Genomic DNA, 19,732 nt, shown 5'->3' with positions numbered 1-19,732 from the left:
GTCCTGTGGGCGTGTCTGGTGTTTCCACCAGGCCCAGCATTCCTACCTGTCAGTAAGAAGTAATGTGATTTGGGGTCCAGTCACTCAATCAGATCTAATCCTAAGCATTCCTATGTCTTATCTGGAAACTTGACCCCACATCTGTGGGCTGGTTAGGGCGTAGCCATTCCAGGCCTGCCAGACCCTGGGTGAGGTTTGGGAGCAGGAAAAAGTTCTTATCCTTGAGCTGGAATGGCTGCTTATCAGCTCTGGGAATGTCCGTAAAGGAATTAGTTATTAAGGCTTCTCTGTAAAATAGAACACAGCCTTGGTGAACCATGTAATTTTAAGTCAGATCAAGCCACCCCTTCATAGTAATTTTGGGAAATAGAAACGAAAGAGGCCTGCAATTATTTTAGCCCTGTAATATTGTTAGCTTAATATTAAAGACATTTTCATCTTAGGTCTGATTTTCTGATTTTTATTTTCAATCAGGGGTCATTTAATGGTGTGAAAGATGTTAATTTTAAGACTATTCCAAGTCAGATTGTGACTGTCTGTGTAATTTGAATTTGGAAGCTGCATGGGGGACAGGTGGGGTGGCCACCTGCTACATTGCTGTTGTCTAGTTGCTGAGTCATGTCCAGCTCTTTGCTACCCCGTGGACTGTAGCTCCCTAGGCTCTTCTGTCAGTGGGATTTCCCAAGCAAGAATACTGGAGTGGGTTGCCATCTCCTTCTCCAGGGGATCTTCCCAACCCAGGGATTGAACCTGCGTCTCTTGCATTGGCAGGCAGATTCTTTACCACTGTGCCACCTGCTGTGATGGGAGAATGAGAAATCTTTGCAGAAGGAGACATGTAACAACTCCTTTCTGACTCAGTAGTCCAAAGGTGGCTAATATGGGAATCCCTGAGAAGCCTGGGGCTGCAGATAGCCCATTTCTTCCTTCTTGGGGTCAAGGCCACGGGTGTGGCTTGGGCAGAGGTGTGGGAGGCTAGGTATGTGCAGGGCTGCAGTGCCAGTGACCAAGCGGTGACGCAGAGAGAAAGGGCAGCCACCTCGCCCAGTGCTGCCCACCAGCCACTCCCGGGCTGTGAGCGTAAGCCCCGTCAGCGGGCAGAGCTCAAAGATATGCTTTAGAAAGGAACCTTCACTTAGCTCTCTGGGCTTCTATTATTACCTGCTGGAGTGGGAAGAACACTATTAGATTAAAAGGAAACTTTTTGAATCACTTTGCTGTCCACCTGAAACGAACACTATATAGTAAATCAACTATAATTTACCAAACAAAAGGGGGGAATTCCTTGGCAGTCCAGTGTTGAGGATGTGGCTTCTCACTGGGGTGGCCCAGGTTTGATCCCTGATGGGGAACTATGAGCCCGAAAGCTGCTCAGACAAAAAAAAAAAAAAAAAAAAAGGAAACTTTTTTTTTCTGATATTAAACTTTTCACAATGAAACATTGATTATAATCTAGGGACTTTCCTGTTGGTCCAATGGTTCAGACTCTGTGCTCCCAATACAGGAGGCATGGGTTGGATCCCTGGTCAGGGAACTAAGATCCTGCATGCTGCACAGTGAGGCCAAGAAAGAGAGAGCAACTGGAGGCTGGATTTGGCACATGGATCTTAAAAAAAAAGGGGAAATTTTTTTCCTGATATTGAACTTTTCACAGTGAAACATTGATTGTGAACTGAATACCCCAGGAAATAATGGACAGAGAACACAGACAATTCTCCAGAAAAAAACAATTTAACTGATCAATAATATAAGAAAAACGTTGTTTACCTTCACTAATAACAAATGCAAATTGGGAGAATAGGATACCTATTTTTTATATATCAATTTGGCAAAGATTAAAGATACATATCAACTCAACAATAAAAGACAACTTGGTTTAAAAATAGGCAAGAAACCTGAATTGCTCTTTCTCCAAAGATATACAAATGGCCAATGAGCACATGAAAAGATGTTCAGCATCGTTACCCATTAGGGAAGTGCAAAGCAAAACCACAGGGAGATACCACACATCCTAGGTTGGCTATAATAAAAAAGTGAAACAAGATCAGGAAAAAGTATTGAGGAGGATAAGGGTAAATTGGAGTCCTCATCTACTGCTGGTGGGAATGTAAGATATTGTAGCCACTTTGGAAAAGAGTTTGACCTCAAATGGTTAAACGTAGAATTAACCATATGATGTATGACTATGGCATAGGAGAATTAACCATATGACATAAGAGAAGGGAGTGACAGAGGATGAGATGGTTCAATAGCATCCCCGACTCAATGGGCATGACTTTGAGCAAACTCCAGGAGATAGTGAAGGACAGGGAAGCCTGGTGTGCCGCAGTCCGTGGAGTTGCAAAGAGTCGGGCATGACTTAGAGACTGAACAGCAACAACCACCATATGACACAATAGTTCCACTCTTAGATCTATAGCTAAGAGCAAGGAAGACGTTCATTTACATAGAAACTTACAGGGAAGTAAGCAGCCCTATTCATAAGAGCCCAATGTCCTTTAACTGATGAATGGATAATGAATGTGCATATTGACTGGAGTGTTAGGGATAAAAAGAAGGGAAGTACTGATACATGCTGCACTGTGGATAAACCTTAAGCTAAGTGAAAGAAGCCCGTCACAACAGATACTCCATTATATGGAATGTCCAGATTAAGCAAGCCTGTACAGATAGAAAGTAGGTTTGTGGTTGCCTCAGGCTAGTGGGGAACCTTTAGTTGTGGCATGTGACATCTAGTTCCTCAGCCAGGGACTGAACCCATGCCCCTTGCAGGAGAAGCCTGGAGTCCCAAATGCTGGACTGCCAGGGAAGTCCTGAGTCTTAATGTTCTGAGAGGCCAATGCTGGCCATGGCATTGCATACATGCTGTTCCTGCGGGGAGGAGTGTGCTTTGTATGATCCTTCATACATAAGGAGGCCTGCACATGGATTCCTCTCAACTCTCTTTTTCCCAATGATCTGGCTGTGTGTCCTTATTGAACCTCTGTCATAAATGCCAGCTGTGAGTGCAACTGTATGTTGAGTCCTGCGAAACTCCAGTCATGTGGCTGGTCTGGAGCACTCCTGACACAGCCACTAGTGTGGAAAGTAACAATATGCATATAAAATAGGTGGGCGGGGCTTTCCCGGTGGTTCAGTGGTTAAGATTCCACGCTCCCCATGCAGGGGGCCAGGGTTCAATCCCTGGTCAGGGAACTTGATCCCTCATGCCGCAACTAAGAGTTCACATGCTGCAACTGAAGGTCCCACATGGTGCAATGAAGGTCGAAGATCCTGAATGCCACAGCGAAGACTTGGTACAGCCAAATAAATAAATAAACATTAAAAAAAAAAATCTTAACTTCTTAAAAAAAAATTGAGTAGGAAAGAAATTCCTACTCACTTCAAAGTCAATTCACAGTGCCTGTTTTGGCCTTGTGTTATGGTGAATGACTTTTATTTTCTTTTTTACACTTTTTGGCATTTCATATATTTTCCATGTTAATGTTACTTTTATTTTCAGAAAAGATGAGTATTTAAAAAAATTTTTTTCTGTTGTGTTTGAAATTTGTCATCATTTTTAGAGTGGCTGACCTTTAAAGGGGTTTCTCTTGTTTTCTTTCCCTTAGGGTTGCAATCCCCTTGCACAGACTGGCCGGAGCAAACTACAGAATCAGAGGGCTGCCTTGAACCAGCAGATCTTGAAAGCCATGCGGATGAGAACAGGAGCTGAGAACCTTCTGAAGTAAGTGTCTGCTGGCTCCACCACCTCAACTGGGAGCCCGGCCTCTCCTAAGGCCTATCCATCTATTTCCTAAACTCCCCGACCTGCCAGACTTCCTCTCAGCTCTTGATTTTAGCTTTGAGCCTCCTCCTTATTTCTGGCACCTGGAACAGACCCTGTCTCACCTAGAGGTTGGTTGTGTTAAAGACATGTATTTTATGCAGCCTGTGTGGTGGGGGTGGGAGGATGATGGGGGAGGTCCAGTTATCCTATGCTTGTTTGTTTTTCCCACTTTCTTGGGACCCATCTGTTTTCTTATGCCTGATCTACAGTCACTTCTTGCTGAATATTTGTTGAATGTATAAAGAAAAGGCAGAGAGAAAGGAAGGAATAGGAACCTTTCTGTTGCCAGCATTCATCTCTATAACGAGAGGGGCCTCCTAGGCCTGGGGCTCTTGGGACACTCATTATTATGCTCTGGTGGTACCATAGTTAACTTCTCAAGCATAGAACTCAGTGGAGCCTTACCTGTAGACTTTCTTCTGCAGAGTTCTGGGGTAGCTCTTGCCAACCCCATGCCACCTTCTGCACTGTGTACGGAAGGCAGGCACTGTGTATGCTACCAGCTTACTCAGACAGATGCCTCCTAGAGCCCCAGAAAGAGATGGGGAGTGTTTGCTGGGACCTGGTACCTGGAAAGCTGGCAGGATATGGCTAATGGCTGTTTTCAGTGGGTCAAGTTCACTCTTGGAGGCCTTAAGGAGCCCAGGATGCTTGGAGGCTGCTGGGCAAAGCCAGATACATCAAACCAGGTGTTGGTAAAAAAGCTACAAGACTCGTGGTCACAAATATGTTTGAGGAGTATGGTCCACTCTTCTTTATGGGCCGCTTACCTGAGCACTCAGTGAAGAGAGGTGGAGGGTTTCTCACCATCAACTTGGAGTAAATTCATTAAAAAAATTCTTTTTTCAATTTTATTGCAATTGAATTGCTATACAATGTTGTGTTAATTTCTGCTGTACAGAAAAGTGATTCAACCATACATATACACATATCCCCTCTTTTTGGAGTGTCCTTCCCATTTGGGTCACTGCAGAACATTGAGTAGCCTTCTCTGTGTTATATAACCTATAGAGTAGGTTGTTATTAATTATCTCTTTTATATATAGTATCAGTAGTGTATATAGGTCAATCCCAATATCCCATCTCATCCCACCCTCCTCCTTAAATTCATTTCTGAATCAATCTGTTCCTTAGGAAAGATCTCTGAGGTATGAAGTAGGAGAAAAGAAAAACGCAGGACAGCATGCCCTGCGTATACATTTTAAGGGATGAAGAAAACGCTGTTAGGGGCTCTTGGGAGCTAGGCAGGGCAGAGGTGACTCCTACTTGTCACATTATACTTTCAATGTTTGAATGTCCTTTTCCAAAGTGTATGGATTACGTTTATGCATTTTTATTCTGAGATATCCAGAAGAATTGTGAGAGGCCCAGAAGAATAACGTAAGGGACCCACTGCCCCTGGGTCAGAACGACAGTGCTGACCTGTGCTGGTTTCATGACTCATGGACTAGCAGACAATGCAAGTCCCGGGTGGCCAAGTGTCTGGAACCTCTTCTCCAGCTACTTCCGCAACAGGGCGGAAGGGAGATTGTTCCTGGAGGAGACTGGGGAAAATGCTGTAACATGTCACCTTTTGAAATATCTGACCGTGTCCCTGTCCCAAGAGATGTCTGGACCTGGGAGTTGTCAGGTCCACTACTCAGCGGACCTCATCGGCCAGGGCAGCTCAAGAGAGCCCCCCGATTTTGGGAGGACTTACCGTGTGCTGAGCTTGACGTGCTGAGGGCCCCACCGGTGTGTTTTGTAGCCTTGGGTTTTGGGTGACACCTTGCCAGGCCAGCAATGTGGTTGAGGGGGGTGCGTGGGGAGCCCTGACCCTGTGCCTGTCTGTTCACCCAACGAATGGATTTGTTGAGCACCTGCTAAGTGGCAGGCAGTGCCTGAAATGCGAAGGGATAAGGCTGTGAGCAATTCAGACAAGGCCCTGCTTTCCTGATGCTTAATCTCTCTTGGGGGAAGCTTAATACACAAGCAAACAAATCCGCTCACGTCAGGAGGTGATGTTTTCCAGGGCGCCAATGAAAGGGAAATGTGACAGAGGCTGACGCAGCGTGGTGTGGCCTTGGAGACTGAAGGTGGTCAGGGAGGCCCTTTTCAGCCAGGGCACTTGGTGTTGCTAAGGTGGGGACGAGGGCGGTTTTGTCTGTCTTGCTCTGTGAATGACACCAGCAAACAGCCTCTCTGAGGCTTGTTGTCAAGTCCAGTGTTGAGCTGGCAGGGGTGGGGGTGGGGTGCGGGTGGTTAATGATTCTTGCAGTGACCTAAAAGTTCAAAGTGCTCCTCTCTGGAGAATGTTGTTGGAGGAAACCCTAAAGGTATTTATTAATCTGACTTAACCGGCACCAACCGTTTCCCAAAAACAAATAGGGTGTTTAGCCAAGCGCAGCTCTGGCCCGTGGGTGTCCCTGGCTGGCCAATTAGGGGGCTGTCCCTGCCAGCAAAGGGTAGTCAGAAAGTGGGCCCTGCTGTCCTGTCTGTCTGTCTGTTTTTAGGTTCCCAAATGCCCTGCCACAGCCTCCCGATGAAGGTAGAGCAGATGGAAAGTTTGGGGGAGGTTGTGTTTGGGAAACTGACCCTCAAATGCAGAAACGGGAGGGTCCCGGTCCTCATGGGCATCAGTAAGGGACCTTTGAGGCTGGGCAGGTGTTGCGAGGAGCCAGGTTTTATAGGCTGCGAGCAATTCAGGTGAGACCCTGCTTTCTTGATGCTTAATTTCTCGTGGGGAAGACCGACTCTGATCCATATCGGCCAAGAGTCCATGAGCTTCCTGGAATTTGATTCGGAAGATATCAGGTATTTTAAATGTGCCTTTTCAGGCTAAGCAAGGACAATATCCTCTCTTTTCCTAGCTCCTTTCCCTCCCTTGAAAAAAGCTGGGGTAGCCATGTGATGATGTTTCTCAAAAACAGATGGTCTTTGTGAAACTCAAAGCCAAGTTGTCACACAGCTCAATTTTAACTAACTGGTTCTTTGAACAAGGGCAGTCATTTAACATCTTGGGCTTCAGGTTCCCTTCTTGGGGCCAGGGAGGCCTGGAAAAGAGTGAAGGGACCAGTGCTGTGAGGCAATAGGGAGTGGTAGGGACTGTGGTGAAGAGCAGAGCATATGCTCTCTGGGTGGGAGGGATGGGGCAACTCCAGTGCGGCCCATATGGAGGGCAAGGGCCAGGGTTGCCAGATCTTCAGTTTTGCTTGTTTTTTTTTTTTTTTTTTTTCAGGAAAAGCCAGAGATCTGACTCCCCTCTCCCCACCCTCCTCCCCACTACCTTTTTTAAATCTTCTGTTAATTGAATTTTAAAATATTGGCAGCTAGTTCAAGGGGAGGAAAACACCCAGAGAGTCAAATAAGCAAGTCCCATGGACCTCCAGTTTGTGACTTCTGAACCAGAGGGTGATGAAGTCCTGGGACACGGGTGCCCTGGGGTACATTGGTCTGTATGAGCGTTATTTGAGGTTCATGACTGCTCACACTATCAGTTCTGAGGGGGGCTGATGTCTGGGCAGGGAGATGTATGAGCCAAGGCCTTGGGGGCATCTGCCTTCCTGCACTGAGAGGTGGTCTGGGAGCAGATGTCCTTCCAGACCCGCTGATCTGCTGCCTTAGCCGGGTGGCCACACCGGAGCACTGGGCAGTGCTTACTCCAGTCTCCCTGAATCCCTGGTAGAGCAGGATTTGGGGTCAGATGGATTAAGGCCACACAGCTCCAATAAAGTCTCTGAAGCTGGTACAAGCCTGTATTGCCTGTCAATAAGCCTGTTCCTAGAGGGACATTTTACTAAAAGACTTGGGAGAAAAATATTACACTAAAATAAATGGACATACGTGGGTCAGAATGCAAATTCACGTGTACCTTTAAGAGAAAACACGGGGATTTTAGAGAAATTTTGGACTTGGGGCAAAGAAGCCATATATCCCATGGGGCATCTTAATGGTGGAAAAGGTCTCAGAAACTCCGACTTGAAGGACATGTGTGGATGTGGTCAGTAGCCACAGGAAATCATTGAATGTGGCCCTCCTTTCCCTGTTCACACATGGTGGGTTGATCACTCAGAGAGAGTAAGTGGGATACCTTTTAATTCTTCTGCAGCGTGTGTAGGCTCTTTATGAAAAGCCCAAGGGAGTAGGGGCTTCCCTGGTGGCTCAGACGGTAAAGAATCCACCTGCAGTGTGGGAGACCCAGGTTCGATCCCTGGACCAGGAATATCCCTTGGAGAAGGGAATGGCTGCCTACTCCAGTTTTCTTGCCTGGAGAATTCCATGGACAGAGGAGCAAAAAAAAGAGTCAGACATGACTGAATAACTAACACTTTCACTGTCAAAGGAGTAGGCTTCTCCTTGGTGGTCCAGACCAGAAGGTAGACCCAGGGCAGGAAAGGGCTAAAACACCCTTCTGCCTCATCCTGGTTGGTCTCAGAAACTCTTGGCTCTAACTTCAGTTACCAGATAACAGGCATCTCAGAGGAGGAGTACACACAGGTGAAAGCTGAGAAAATCCATGTTCTTCCAAGAAGAGCCTGGAGAGGATTCATTTTCACCCAGAAAGGCGGCCCAGGTGCAGAACATCAGTGTTGAAGGGACCAGGGTTCTGGTTCTTCATTCCTGATTTGGGCCAGCTCCTCCCCCAGCCGGTGCACAGGGGAGCTGGCACACGTGTCATATTAAACTGGTGGCATCTTATGGAAGAAGCCCCCCTCACCAGTGAATCCATGAAAAATCATGATCTGTATTAGGAACGGTACACACTATAGAGTTGGTTTCTGAATCAGTATAGTACCTTAAGGTCAGCATTGTGGAAACACACCCTGAGGGCCCCTCCTGGCCACCAGCTTTTTCCAGAGTGACCCATGATCTACATGAAGAGGCCCACATCCAAAGAGCAGCTCACTGATTTGTTGTAAATCCTAAACCTCAAGTTGTTGCCAAAAGAAGTAGCAGATCAATATACAGAGGTGGGAAAAGCTAAGCGCCAGCATATTTGGAGGTTCTTCAGGTATTTGGTTGGAGGTCTTAGGGCCTATATCGTTATATTTAAGTTGGACCCATTCTGTTGCTAAGAACCAGTCTCTTCCCCAACCCCCCCCCCCCCCACACACACACCATTGACTCTGAAGAGTAATCTTGACTCTTCCCTTTGTTCTTTCATAACCTGAAATTTGTGAAGCCTCTACCATGTGAAAAAAGGTTGCAGGAGAAATACAGAAAGATAGTAGGCAAAAAGGTCTTGTCCCTCCAGGAATTATAATTCTTTGTCTTGCCTCACTCTAAAATGTATTTGAAGGACTTCCCTGGTGGTCCAGTGGTTAAGAATCCCCCCTCCAATGCAGGGGATATGAGTTTGATTTCTGGTTGGGAAACTAAGATCTCACATGCTTCGGAGCAACAAAGCCCAAGCAAGTTGCAACTAGAGAGCCCATGAGCTCTAGAGCCCATGAGCTGCAACTAGAGAAAGCCTGCCTGCTACAATAAAGAGCCTGCACAACCAAATAAAATAAAATAAAAATAATAAAAAATTTTTAAAAGATAATAAAAAATGAAATCAAATTAAATGTATTTGAGGCACCTTAATACACTTGGTCCCCTAGAGAAGGAAATGGCAACCCACTCCAGTGTTCTTGTCTGGAGAATTCCATGTATAGAGGAGCCTGGTGGGCTGTAGTCCATGGGGTTGCAAAGAGTTGGACACAACTAAGTGACTAACACACACACACACATACACACAACACACTTGTATAGCATGTAAGAATAACAGGAACGATGAGGATGTGGGGGCAGGTGGAAGAAGAATAAAAGAGATTTAGTTGGAAGTAAGACTAGTACCCTCTACAAGGTCTTATATCCTCTGTTAGACGTGGGCCATGTTTTTCTCTGAGTTTTCCGACAGGCAGTAAGAAGGGAATGTGATCTGGAACACATTTCATACCCATTATTCAAAATCAGATAATTTACTAAGAAGAAGCTGTTCCCAATACCAAGGACTGGGAGAATTTCCTCCTTTGCACCCTCGTGGATGTTATCAGCTAGTGAATCAGTCATGTTCTCAGTAACATCTCTATACTGCAGGTTTTACAAGGGGCAAGTTGTGACCCATGGGGTGTAATGAAATCAATTCAGTGGGTTGCTGTGGTATAATAAAAAGAAAAAGTGTTTGGTTTTTGTGCCTGGTTCCTGGCACAGAGCTCCTAAAACCCTTGGAATTACTTGCGTGACTTGTATGCTAATGAAATGACACCCAGTGGGGGTTGGGAGCCTTTGGGAGCTAGGGAGCTTGCTGTTTATCAGAAAGAGCAAGCCTGTTGAGCGGGCTGGAACTTTCAGCCTCTCCCCTGGACTTCTGGGAAAGAGAGGCTGGAGATTGAGTTTAATCACCAGTAGCCAACAATTTAGTCAATTATGCCCACGTAATGAAGTAATGAAACCTCCATTAAACTGCTAAGTGATGGGGAACTTGGAGGTTGGAGAACACATCAAGGATCAGGGAGGGAGACCTGCCCGGAGAGGGCATGGAGGCTCCGCACCCTCCTTGGCCTGTGGATCTCTCCCACCTGGCTTTCCTGAGCTATATTCTTTACCATAAACCACAGTAGGGACTTCCCTGGTGCTCCAGTGGTTAGGATTCTCACTGCATGCCCTGGGGGTTTGATCCCTGGTTGAGGAACTAAGATCCCATAGGCCTTGCATTGTGGCCAAACAAACAAACAAAAAAAACCCACAGTAAATGTCAGGAAAAGGTTTTCTTGAATTTTGTGTGCCATTCTAGTGAATTGTTGAAGCTGAGAAAGGGGTTGTGGGAACCTCTGATCTGTAGCTGGCTGGTCAGAAATACAGGTGTCCTCCCCTCCCACCAACTTGGAACTGGTGCCTAAAGTGGGGCAGCCTTGTGGCACTGAGCCCAGAATCTGTGGGGTCTCTGCTAGCTCTGGGAGTTGGTGACAGAATTGAATTGAATTGTTGGGCACCCAGCTGGTGTCAGAGAATCAGAATTGTAAAGTTTCAAACTTTATGATTTTTTAAAAAGTTATGAGAATTGCTGTGATCTCATGGCAAGCCTTCAAGATGGTGCAGAAGAAAGATAAGAAGTCTAAGAAGTCAACCTGGAAGATTAATTTGGATCTTACTCATCCAGTAGAAGATGGAATTTTTGATTCTGGGTATTTTGAACAGTTATTATGGGAGAAAGTTGAAGTGAATGGCAAGACTGGAAATCTTGGGAATGTCATTCACATTGAATGCTTCAAGAATAAAATCATAGTTGTTTTTGAGAAACAGTTCTCTAAAAGATATTTGAAGTACCTTAGCAAGGAATAGGGAGAAGGCAATGGCACCCCACTCCAGTACTCTTGCCTGGAAAATCCCATGGACAGAGGAGCCTGGTGCGCTGCAGTCCATGGGGTCGCTAGGAGTTGGACACGACTGAGCAAGTTCACTTTCACTTTTCACTTTCATGCATTGGAGAAGAAATGGCAACCCACTCCAGTGTTCTTGCCTGGAGAATCCCAGGGACGGGGGAGCCTGGTGGGCTGCAGTCTTTGGGGTTGCACAGAGTTGGACATGACTGATGTGACTTAGCGGCAGCAGCAGCAGCAGCAAGGAATACCTGAAAAAGAACAATCTGCGTGATTGGGTTTGTGTGGTTGCATCAGACAAGGAGACTTACGAGCTTCCTTACTTCCAGATTAGTCAAGATGAAGATTAACCTGCTCCCATCCCGTCAGTTTGGTTTCATTGTACTGACAACCTCAGCTGGCATCATGGACCATGAAGAAGCAAGACGAAAACATACAGGAGGGAAAATCCTTGGATTCTTTTTCTAGGGATGTAATACATACAAATAAAATGCCTCAGAGGACCAAAAAAAAAAAAAAAAAGATTAATCTGAGTCTGAAGACTAGATGAAACCATCCTTTATAGGGTTTTGCTTGCTAATAAAACAAATTAAGCATACAAAAGAAACATCTTGAAATGGACCTTTAGCTTATCAGTGAATAAAAAACATTGTATATGAACAAAACAGAAAAGTTATGAGTTGAATAGAATATATGGGAGAGTATCACAGGTACGGCAGAGCCATGGCATATGGGATCTTAGTTCCCCAACCAGGGATGGAACCTGCGCCCCTATAGTGGAAGCACAGAGTCTTAACCTCCAGGTTCCCCAGTGGCTCAGACGGTAAAGAGACTGCCTGCAATGCAGGAGACCCTGGTTCAATCCCTGTCAGGAAGATCCCCTGGAGAAGGAAATGGCAACCCACTCCAGTATTCTTGCCTGGAAAAATCCCATGGACAGAGGAGCCTGGCAGGCTGCAGTCCATGGGATCCCAAAGAGTCAGACACAACTGAGCCACTTAACCACTGGAGTGCCGGGAAGTTTCTGAGACTTGTTTTTTGGGGTAGGAGGTATATGTGTATGCGTATAGTGTACTGTGATACAAAACTCATCTGGTCATCATGTCCTTCTCCAAAAAAATTCCTAAACCAATGATATTCACCAGCTGAGCTTCCAACATCTCATTTCCTGGCTGGGGAGCCCAGACTATGCATGAATGAAAACTTACTGGTCAGTGAAAGGGCACGTGCCATCCTATTTGCAGCCAGGTCATGACTGCTCTTTCTTTCTTTTCTTTTTAAAAAAATACATATTTATTTGCCTGTGCTGGGTTTTAGTTACAGCACACTGGATCTTTGTTGTGGCATGCAGGTTCTTTAGCTGTGGCATGTGGGATCCTCAACCAGGGATCAAACCTGGGTGTTCTGTATTGGGAGCACAGAGTCTTAACCACTGGACCACTGGGGAATTCCCTATGACTGCTCTTTCTGAGTGGGCGTAAGCTTGTTGGCTGGTCATGGAGAACAAGCTGAGGGAAGGGAGGTAGAGAGAGGGAGAGAGAAAGCGAAGGGAGTATAAAGACACCATGAAGAGAAACCGATGAACCCATCTATGCGCAGGGCATGGAGAGTCCCCGGGGGAGGTCTGACTCCAGGGGAAGTGGTTTAGTGCTTTGCTCTCTGGAGGAAAGGTGGACAGGTGGTGAACAAAGCAGGTCAGGGTCAGGTAGATGGGTTTTCATCAGCTGAGGATGGGGAGGTGGTCAGTTACTGTTTCTGGCCGGCTGGAGCTCTTGCTGGCGACCCTCAGGTGTCCTCATGTGTGACAGGAGGACATTTCTGGCACTTGGCCTGAACAGTGGCTGAAGACTTGCCAGGATGGTCCAAGGGAATGCACTCAGCAAGAGTACAAGCTCCCTGGCTTAGAGCTTGGTTGTTACTGCCACGGTTGTTTTGGCAGTGGTTCTGAATCTGTAGAAGGAGCTAGCACCTGAAGGACCTTTGAGTAGGTAGCAAAACCCCTCCTTTGGGAACTCGGGTAAAGTCTGTTCCTCCATCCAGCTTCACACTGTTCTGTTTAATGAATATAGTACATTTTGCTTACCCATTTGCTTGTTGCGTATCTGGATTGTTTCCTACTTTTTGGCTGAGGAATAATGCTATTATAAACAGTCACATGCATGTCTTGGTTTGGACATATGTTTTCGTTTCTCTTGTGTAGATTCCTAGGAGTGTAATTACTTGGTTTTACAATAAGTTATGTTTTAAAATTTTTCTAAGCTACCTCGCTGTTCTCCCCAGTGGTTGTGTCAGTTACATTCAGCAATGTATGACGTATCTAGTTTCTCTGTACAGCCTCACTAATACTTGTTATTGTCTTTTTTTCTTTAATTATAGCCACTCTGATAGTTTTGTATTGGTATCTTATTATGTCTTTAACATGCATTTTCCTATTGACTAAAGACACTGAGCATCTTTTCATGTGCTTATTAGCCATTTATAGAACTTCTTTAGTAAAATGTCTATTCAAATCTTTTGCCTATTTTATGAATTCAGTAAAGTTACAGGATACAAAATCAATATACAGAAATCAATTGCATTTCTATACACTAATGATGAACTATCAGCAAGATAAATTAAGAAAATATTCCTAACACTTATACACCATTGGTGGGTCTGTAAGTTGGTATAGCCACTGTGGAAAACAATATTGAGATTCTTCAAAAACTTAAGACTAGAACTGCTATGTGACCCACCTACTCCACTTCTGGGTATTTATCTGAAGAACACAAAAGCTACTTTGAAAAGATACAAGCACCCCAGGTTCATTGCAGCATTATTTATAATAACCAAGGTATGGAAACAAACTAAGTGTCTATCAGTGGATGGCTGGATAAAGAAAATGTGATACACACAAACACACACGCACACGGAATATTATTTAGCCATAAAAAGGAATAAAATCTTGCCATTTGCAACAACATGGATGGAAATTGAGGGCATTATGCTAAGTGAAATAAGTCAGAAAGACAAATACTGTGTGATCTCACTTATATGTGGAATCAAAACAAAGTAAACCCCCAGATCCTGTATACTGCGACTGAGAGTTCACATGTCACGACTAAAGATTCCTCATGCTGCCACAAAGAAACAAAGACTGAAGATCCTGAGGGCCACAGCTAAGACCCGGCACAGCCAAATAAATATATAAATGTATATATTTTAAAACCCAAGCTCATAGGTACAGAGAGCTGATGGTGGTTGCCAGAGGTAGGGGTTGCAGGGCAGACGAAATGAGTACAAATTTCCAGTTGTAAAATAAGTCATGGGAATGTGATGCACAGCGAGGTGACAACAGTTAATAATACTGGATTGTATGTTTGAAAGTTGCCAAAAGAGTAAATCTTAAAAGTTCTCATCTGAGGAAAAGATTCTCTAACCATGTATAATGACAGATGGCAAGTAGATTTCTTATGGTGATCATTTTGAAGATATATAGATATAGAATCATTATATTGTACACTTAAAACTAATAGAATATTGTATGTCAGTTATAACTCAATTAAAAAAATATTTTGCCCATTAAAAAAGTTGAGTGATCTTTTTATTATTTAATTAACAGAACTCTTTATGTTTTCTAGATACAGATTCTTTATCCGCTACACAATTTGCAAATATTTTCTCCCAGTCCGTGGCTTTCTTCTTCTTCTTTTTTCCCTGGTGGCTCAGAGGTTAAAGCATCTGCCTGCAGTGCGGGAGACTGGGGTTCGATCCCTGGGTCGGGAAGATCCCCTGGAGAAGGAAATGGCAACCCACTCCAGTATTCTTGCCTGGAGAATCCCATGGACTCTGTCCATGGGGTCGCAAAGAGTCGGACATGACTGAGCAACTTCACTTCACTTCACTTCTGAAACACTGAAGTTTAAAATTTGACAACTCAAATTAGTGTTTCTTCTTTTATGGATTTTTGTGCTTTTGGTGTATAACTAAGACTACTTTGCCATCACTTCATGGCAAATAGATGGGGAAACAATGGAAACAGTGACAGACTTTATTTTCTCAGGCTTCAAAGTCACTGCAGATGGTGACTGCAGCCATGAAATTAAAAGATGCTTGCTCCTTGGAAGAAAGCTATGACCAACCTAGACAGCATATTAAAAAGCAGAGATATTACTTTGCTGAAACAGGTCTATCTAGTCAAAGCTATGGTTTTTCCAGTAGTCATGTGTGGAAGTGAGAATTGGACCATAAAGAAAGCTAGCACTGAAGAATTGATGCTTTTGAACTGTGGTGTTGGAGAATACTCTTGAGAGTCCTTTGGACTGCAAGGAGATCAAACCAGTCAGTCCTAAAGGAAATTAATCCTGAATATTCATTGGAAGGACTGAAGCTGAAGGCTCCAATACTTTGACCACCTGATGTGAAGAACTGACTCATTAGAAAAAACCCTGATGCTGGGAAAAATTGAAGGCAGGAGGAGAAGGGGATGAGAGAGGATGAGATAGTTGGATGGCATCACCGACTCAATGGATATGAGTTTGAGCATGCTCCAGGAGATGGTAAAGTATAAGGAAGCCTGGCGTGCTGCAGTCCATGGGGTAGCAAAGAGTTCGAGATGACTGAGCTACTGAACAATAACAACAAGAATACTTTGTCCAATTCGAGGTCACAAAGATTTCATTCTAGGAGTTTTGGAGTTTTTGCTCTTTTACTGAGGTTTCTGACCCATTTTTTAAAACTTTACTTTTAATTGGAGGATAATTGCTTTACAATGTTGGTTTCTGTTGTACAACAACCTGAATCAGCTGTAAGTTTTTATATATCCCCTGCTTCTTGGAGTCTCCCTTCCACCCCCAACCTCCGTCTGATCCATTTTGACTTGATACTTGGTCTGGTGTAATGCTTAGATTGAGATTTATTTTTTGCATATTGTGCAGAAAAGAGTTATTGTCGCAGACCTGAGAAGTCTATCTTTAGAAAGCCCTGCTTGCAAGGTTGGCACTTGGCTGGTGTGTGGAAATGTAGATTTCAGGAGAGTTTCCCTTGTTCCTAGAACTGATAAGAGGAGCTCACTACAAACTATTTCCACAAACCATGTGAAGTGAAGTGAAAATTGCTGAGTTGTGTCTGACTCTTTGCAACCCCATGGACTATATAGTCCATGGAATTCTCTAGGCCAGACTACTGGAGTGGATAGCCTTTCCCTTCTCCAAGGGATCTTCCCAACCCAGGGATTGAACCCAGGTCTCCCACATTGCAGGCAGACAAACCATGTGATTTATAGCAAATACCTGCTTTCCTTCTTGGAGTCTTAAATTTTGGAACATGCTAGGCAGGAATGTCTACCTGACCAACCCCCAGTAAAAACCCTGATGATCTTCCTTGGATGATAGTTTTTACACACATGTTGTCACAACCCTTTGCTGGAGGAATTAAACGTGTCCTGTGTGACCCCTCTCGGAGAAGGCAATGGCACCCCACTCCAGTACTCTTGCCTGGAAAATCCCATGGGCTGAGGAGCCTGGTAGGCTGCAGTCCATGGGGTCACTAAGAGTCGGACACGACTGAGCGACTTCACTTTCACTTTTCACTTTCATGCATTGGAGAAGGAAATGGCAACCCACTCCAGTGTTCTTGCCTGGAGAATCCCAGGGACGGGGGAGCCTGGTGGGCTGCCGTCTATGGGGTTGCACAGAGTCGGATATGACTGAAGCAACTTAGCAGTAGCAGCAGCGTTGACCCCTCTGGGAAGGAGGACTCTTAGCAGCCTGTGCCTGGTTTCCTCTAGACCTCACCCCATGCGCCTTTCCCTTAGCTGATTTTGCTGGATGTCCTTTTGCTGTAATAAACCAGAGCAGTGAGCACAGCTATATCCTGAGTCCTGCAAGTCCCACCCCCACTGACTCTAGGGGTGGTCTTGGGGACACTGACATGCGTAGAAATGTCCAGTGCCTTCAGCACCATTCGTCAGAAAGACTTTTGCTCCTTGAATTTTCTTGTCACCTTTGTCAAAATCAATGTACCATAAATGTAAAAATTTACTTCTGGATTCTGTTCTGTTCCATTGCCTATCCTTATGCCCGTACCACGTTGTCTTGATTACTGAGGCATTGTAGTAAGTTTAAAATCAGATAGCATAAGTCCTCCAACTTTGTTTTTTTTTTTTCCACAATTATTTGGCTCTTCTAGGTCCTTTGCATTTCCATATAAATTTTAGGATCGGTTTGTTAGTTTCTCCTAAAAAGCTTACTAGGGTTTAGATTGGAGTTGCGGTTTTCAAATTTTTGTAAGTTGATCTTGCTTATTTATTTGACTGCACTGGGTCTTTGTGTCTGGGACTTTGTCTAGTTGTGGTTAGCGGGGGCTACCCTTGGCTGCAGTGCACGGGCTTCTCTTGCTGTAGAGCACAGGCCGTAGGTGCAGGGGCTTCAGAAGTTGCAGCGCATGGGTTCAGTCGTTGCGGTTCACAGGCTGTATAGAGCCAGGGCTCAGTAGTTGTGGTGCTCAGACTTAGTTCCTCCATGGCATGTGGAATCTTCCCCAACCAGTAATCGAACTCGTGTCCTCTGCATTGGCATGTGGATGCTTATCCACTGTACCACCAGGAAAGTCTGGGATGGGAATTGACTGGAATTGATGGATCACTTGGAGAGAACTGACGTTTTGACAACAGTGAGTCTTTCAATCCATAAACATGAAATGCCTGTCCGTTTAATATCACAGTAGTGTTTTGAAGTTTTCAGTGTGCAAGACTTCTGCTTCTTTTCTTAATTTTATTCCTAAGTATTTTATTCTTTCTGATACTATTATGAGTGAAATTGTTTTCTTAATTTCATTTTAAGATTTCTTGTTGCTAGTATATAGAAATACAATTGATGTTTGTATTTTGACCTAGCTAAATTTATTAGTTCCAGTATTCGTTTTTTGGGTGCCTGGGGATTTTATACATGCAAGATTATGTCAGCTGTGAATAAAGTTTTACTTCTTCCTTTCGGTTTAGATGCCTTTCATTTCTTTACCTTATTGCTACTGGCTTCAATCTCTAGTATGGTGTTGATAAGAAGTAGCATAAATGGACATCTTTGCCTTGCTCCTGATCATAAGGGGGAAAGCATCAATCTTTCATCATTAAATATGATGTTAGCTGTGGGTTTTTGTAGATGTCATTTATCAAGCTTTGTAAATTATCTTTTATTCCTAGCTTGTTTTGGATTTTTACCATAAATCTGTGTTGGATTTTATCACATGCTTTTTTTCCCTGCATCTATTGAGGTGACAGTTTTGGGGTTTTTTTGTCCCTTATTCTGTTGCTATAGTATGGTACATTAATTGATTTTCAGATATTAAGCCAACCTTGCATTCCTGGGATAAATCCCACTTGGTCCTCTGTATATGTTGCTAGGTTCAGGTTGCTAATATTTTGTGGAGGATTTTTACATATATATACATGAAAGATACTGATTAGTATTCTTGTGGTGGTTTCCCCTGGTTTTGAATCAGGGTGATATCAGCCTCGTAGGCTGAGCTGGGGAATGTTACCCACCCCCTGTCTTTTCTCATCTTTTCCCTTTTAAGGAGATAATTTATGGTCCCTGACGTGTGGCTAGGAGAAACTTCTTTTTCTCTTCTCAAGGCTAATTCTTATAAAATTCAAGTTAAGCAGCTCAGTGTCATTGGCTAAATCCTAGGTCCATGTATGGACAGATGTGGCTCAAAATGGAGCAGGTTCTTGGCCTCCCTGAGACACCTTGTCTGATCACAGCTTGCACCTCCATCTGCAGGCAGACCCCCCAGAGCTTCCCTACAGGGACAGGGGTGGGGTATCTGCTCAACCGGCCACTGGGGGATGCTTGGCTGAAGTTGCGTCTCTCCCCCTTTCTCTTTTAACAGAGCAGCCACGAACCAAAAGGTACGCGAGCAGGTGCGCCTGGAACTGAGCTTCTTGAATTCAGACCTGCAGATGCTCAAGGAAGAGCTGGAGGGGCTCAACATCTCAGTAGGAGTCTATCAGAACACAGAGTAAGTAGGGGCAATGCTTCTGTCAGGTACTTTCTGAGCCTTGGGAAGTGCCTGCATCAGGGATGGTACACAGATAGGCCCCAGGGGTAGCCAACCCTGCTTTGATCTGGTTTGGGCTTGAGCAAGGTGCAGGAGTTAAAGAGAACCTGTAGGGTTTGTTGGAGATACCTGACCAGTTGGAGAAGAAGGCATTTATTTGTCCTGGGGCCACTTGGGACACAGTTTTACTGGAGAGCCTTGTGGCTGGGTTCAGGCAGGGAAATGGCACCTGTCACGTAGCCTGGGTGATGCCTCTGCCATAAAAAGGCCCTGGAAGGGTAGCTGTGGTCAGCTCTGAGAGTCAACCTGCCAGGTGGGGCCCAGGAAGCCCCATCTTCTTCCCTCTCCACCTCAGCACCACGCACACGATCTGACTCTGAGTCATTCTGTTGATAAGATTATAGAAACATGTAATAAGCTGCCTTTCCCAGCAAAGATCATGAGACTTTTGTAAGTTCCCTGAGGGGATGGTGTAACTGAGACACTTTGGAAATGTCTCCCATTGAATATTTGAGAAAGAAATGTT

The 19,732-nt window shown here is 44.6% G+C and overlaps 1 protein-coding gene across 1 annotated transcript in view; it reads left to right on the top strand.

The window, feature by feature from the left end:
• The window catches only part of RHPN2 (rhophilin Rho GTPase binding protein 2), a 69,145-nt gene that overhangs the window by 10,915 nt on the left and 38,498 nt on the right, over positions 1-19,732 (top strand). The window contains exons 2-3 of the mRNA XM_055551311.1: positions 3,609-3,724; positions 19,039-19,167. Coding sequence (XP_055407286.1) covers positions 3,609-3,724; positions 19,039-19,167 — 245 coding nt within the window. The remainder of the gene's footprint in view (positions 1-3,608; positions 3,725-19,038; positions 19,168-19,732) is intronic.

Source organism: Bubalus kerabau, chromosome 17 (assembly GCF_029407905.1).
Source record: "Bubalus kerabau isolate K-KA32 ecotype Philippines breed swamp buffalo chromosome 17, PCC_UOA_SB_1v2, whole genome shotgun sequence".
Taxonomy (NCBI): domain Eukaryota; kingdom Metazoa; phylum Chordata; class Mammalia; order Artiodactyla; family Bovidae; genus Bubalus; species Bubalus kerabau.
This window is presented reverse-complemented; position numbering and strand designations above follow the sequence as displayed.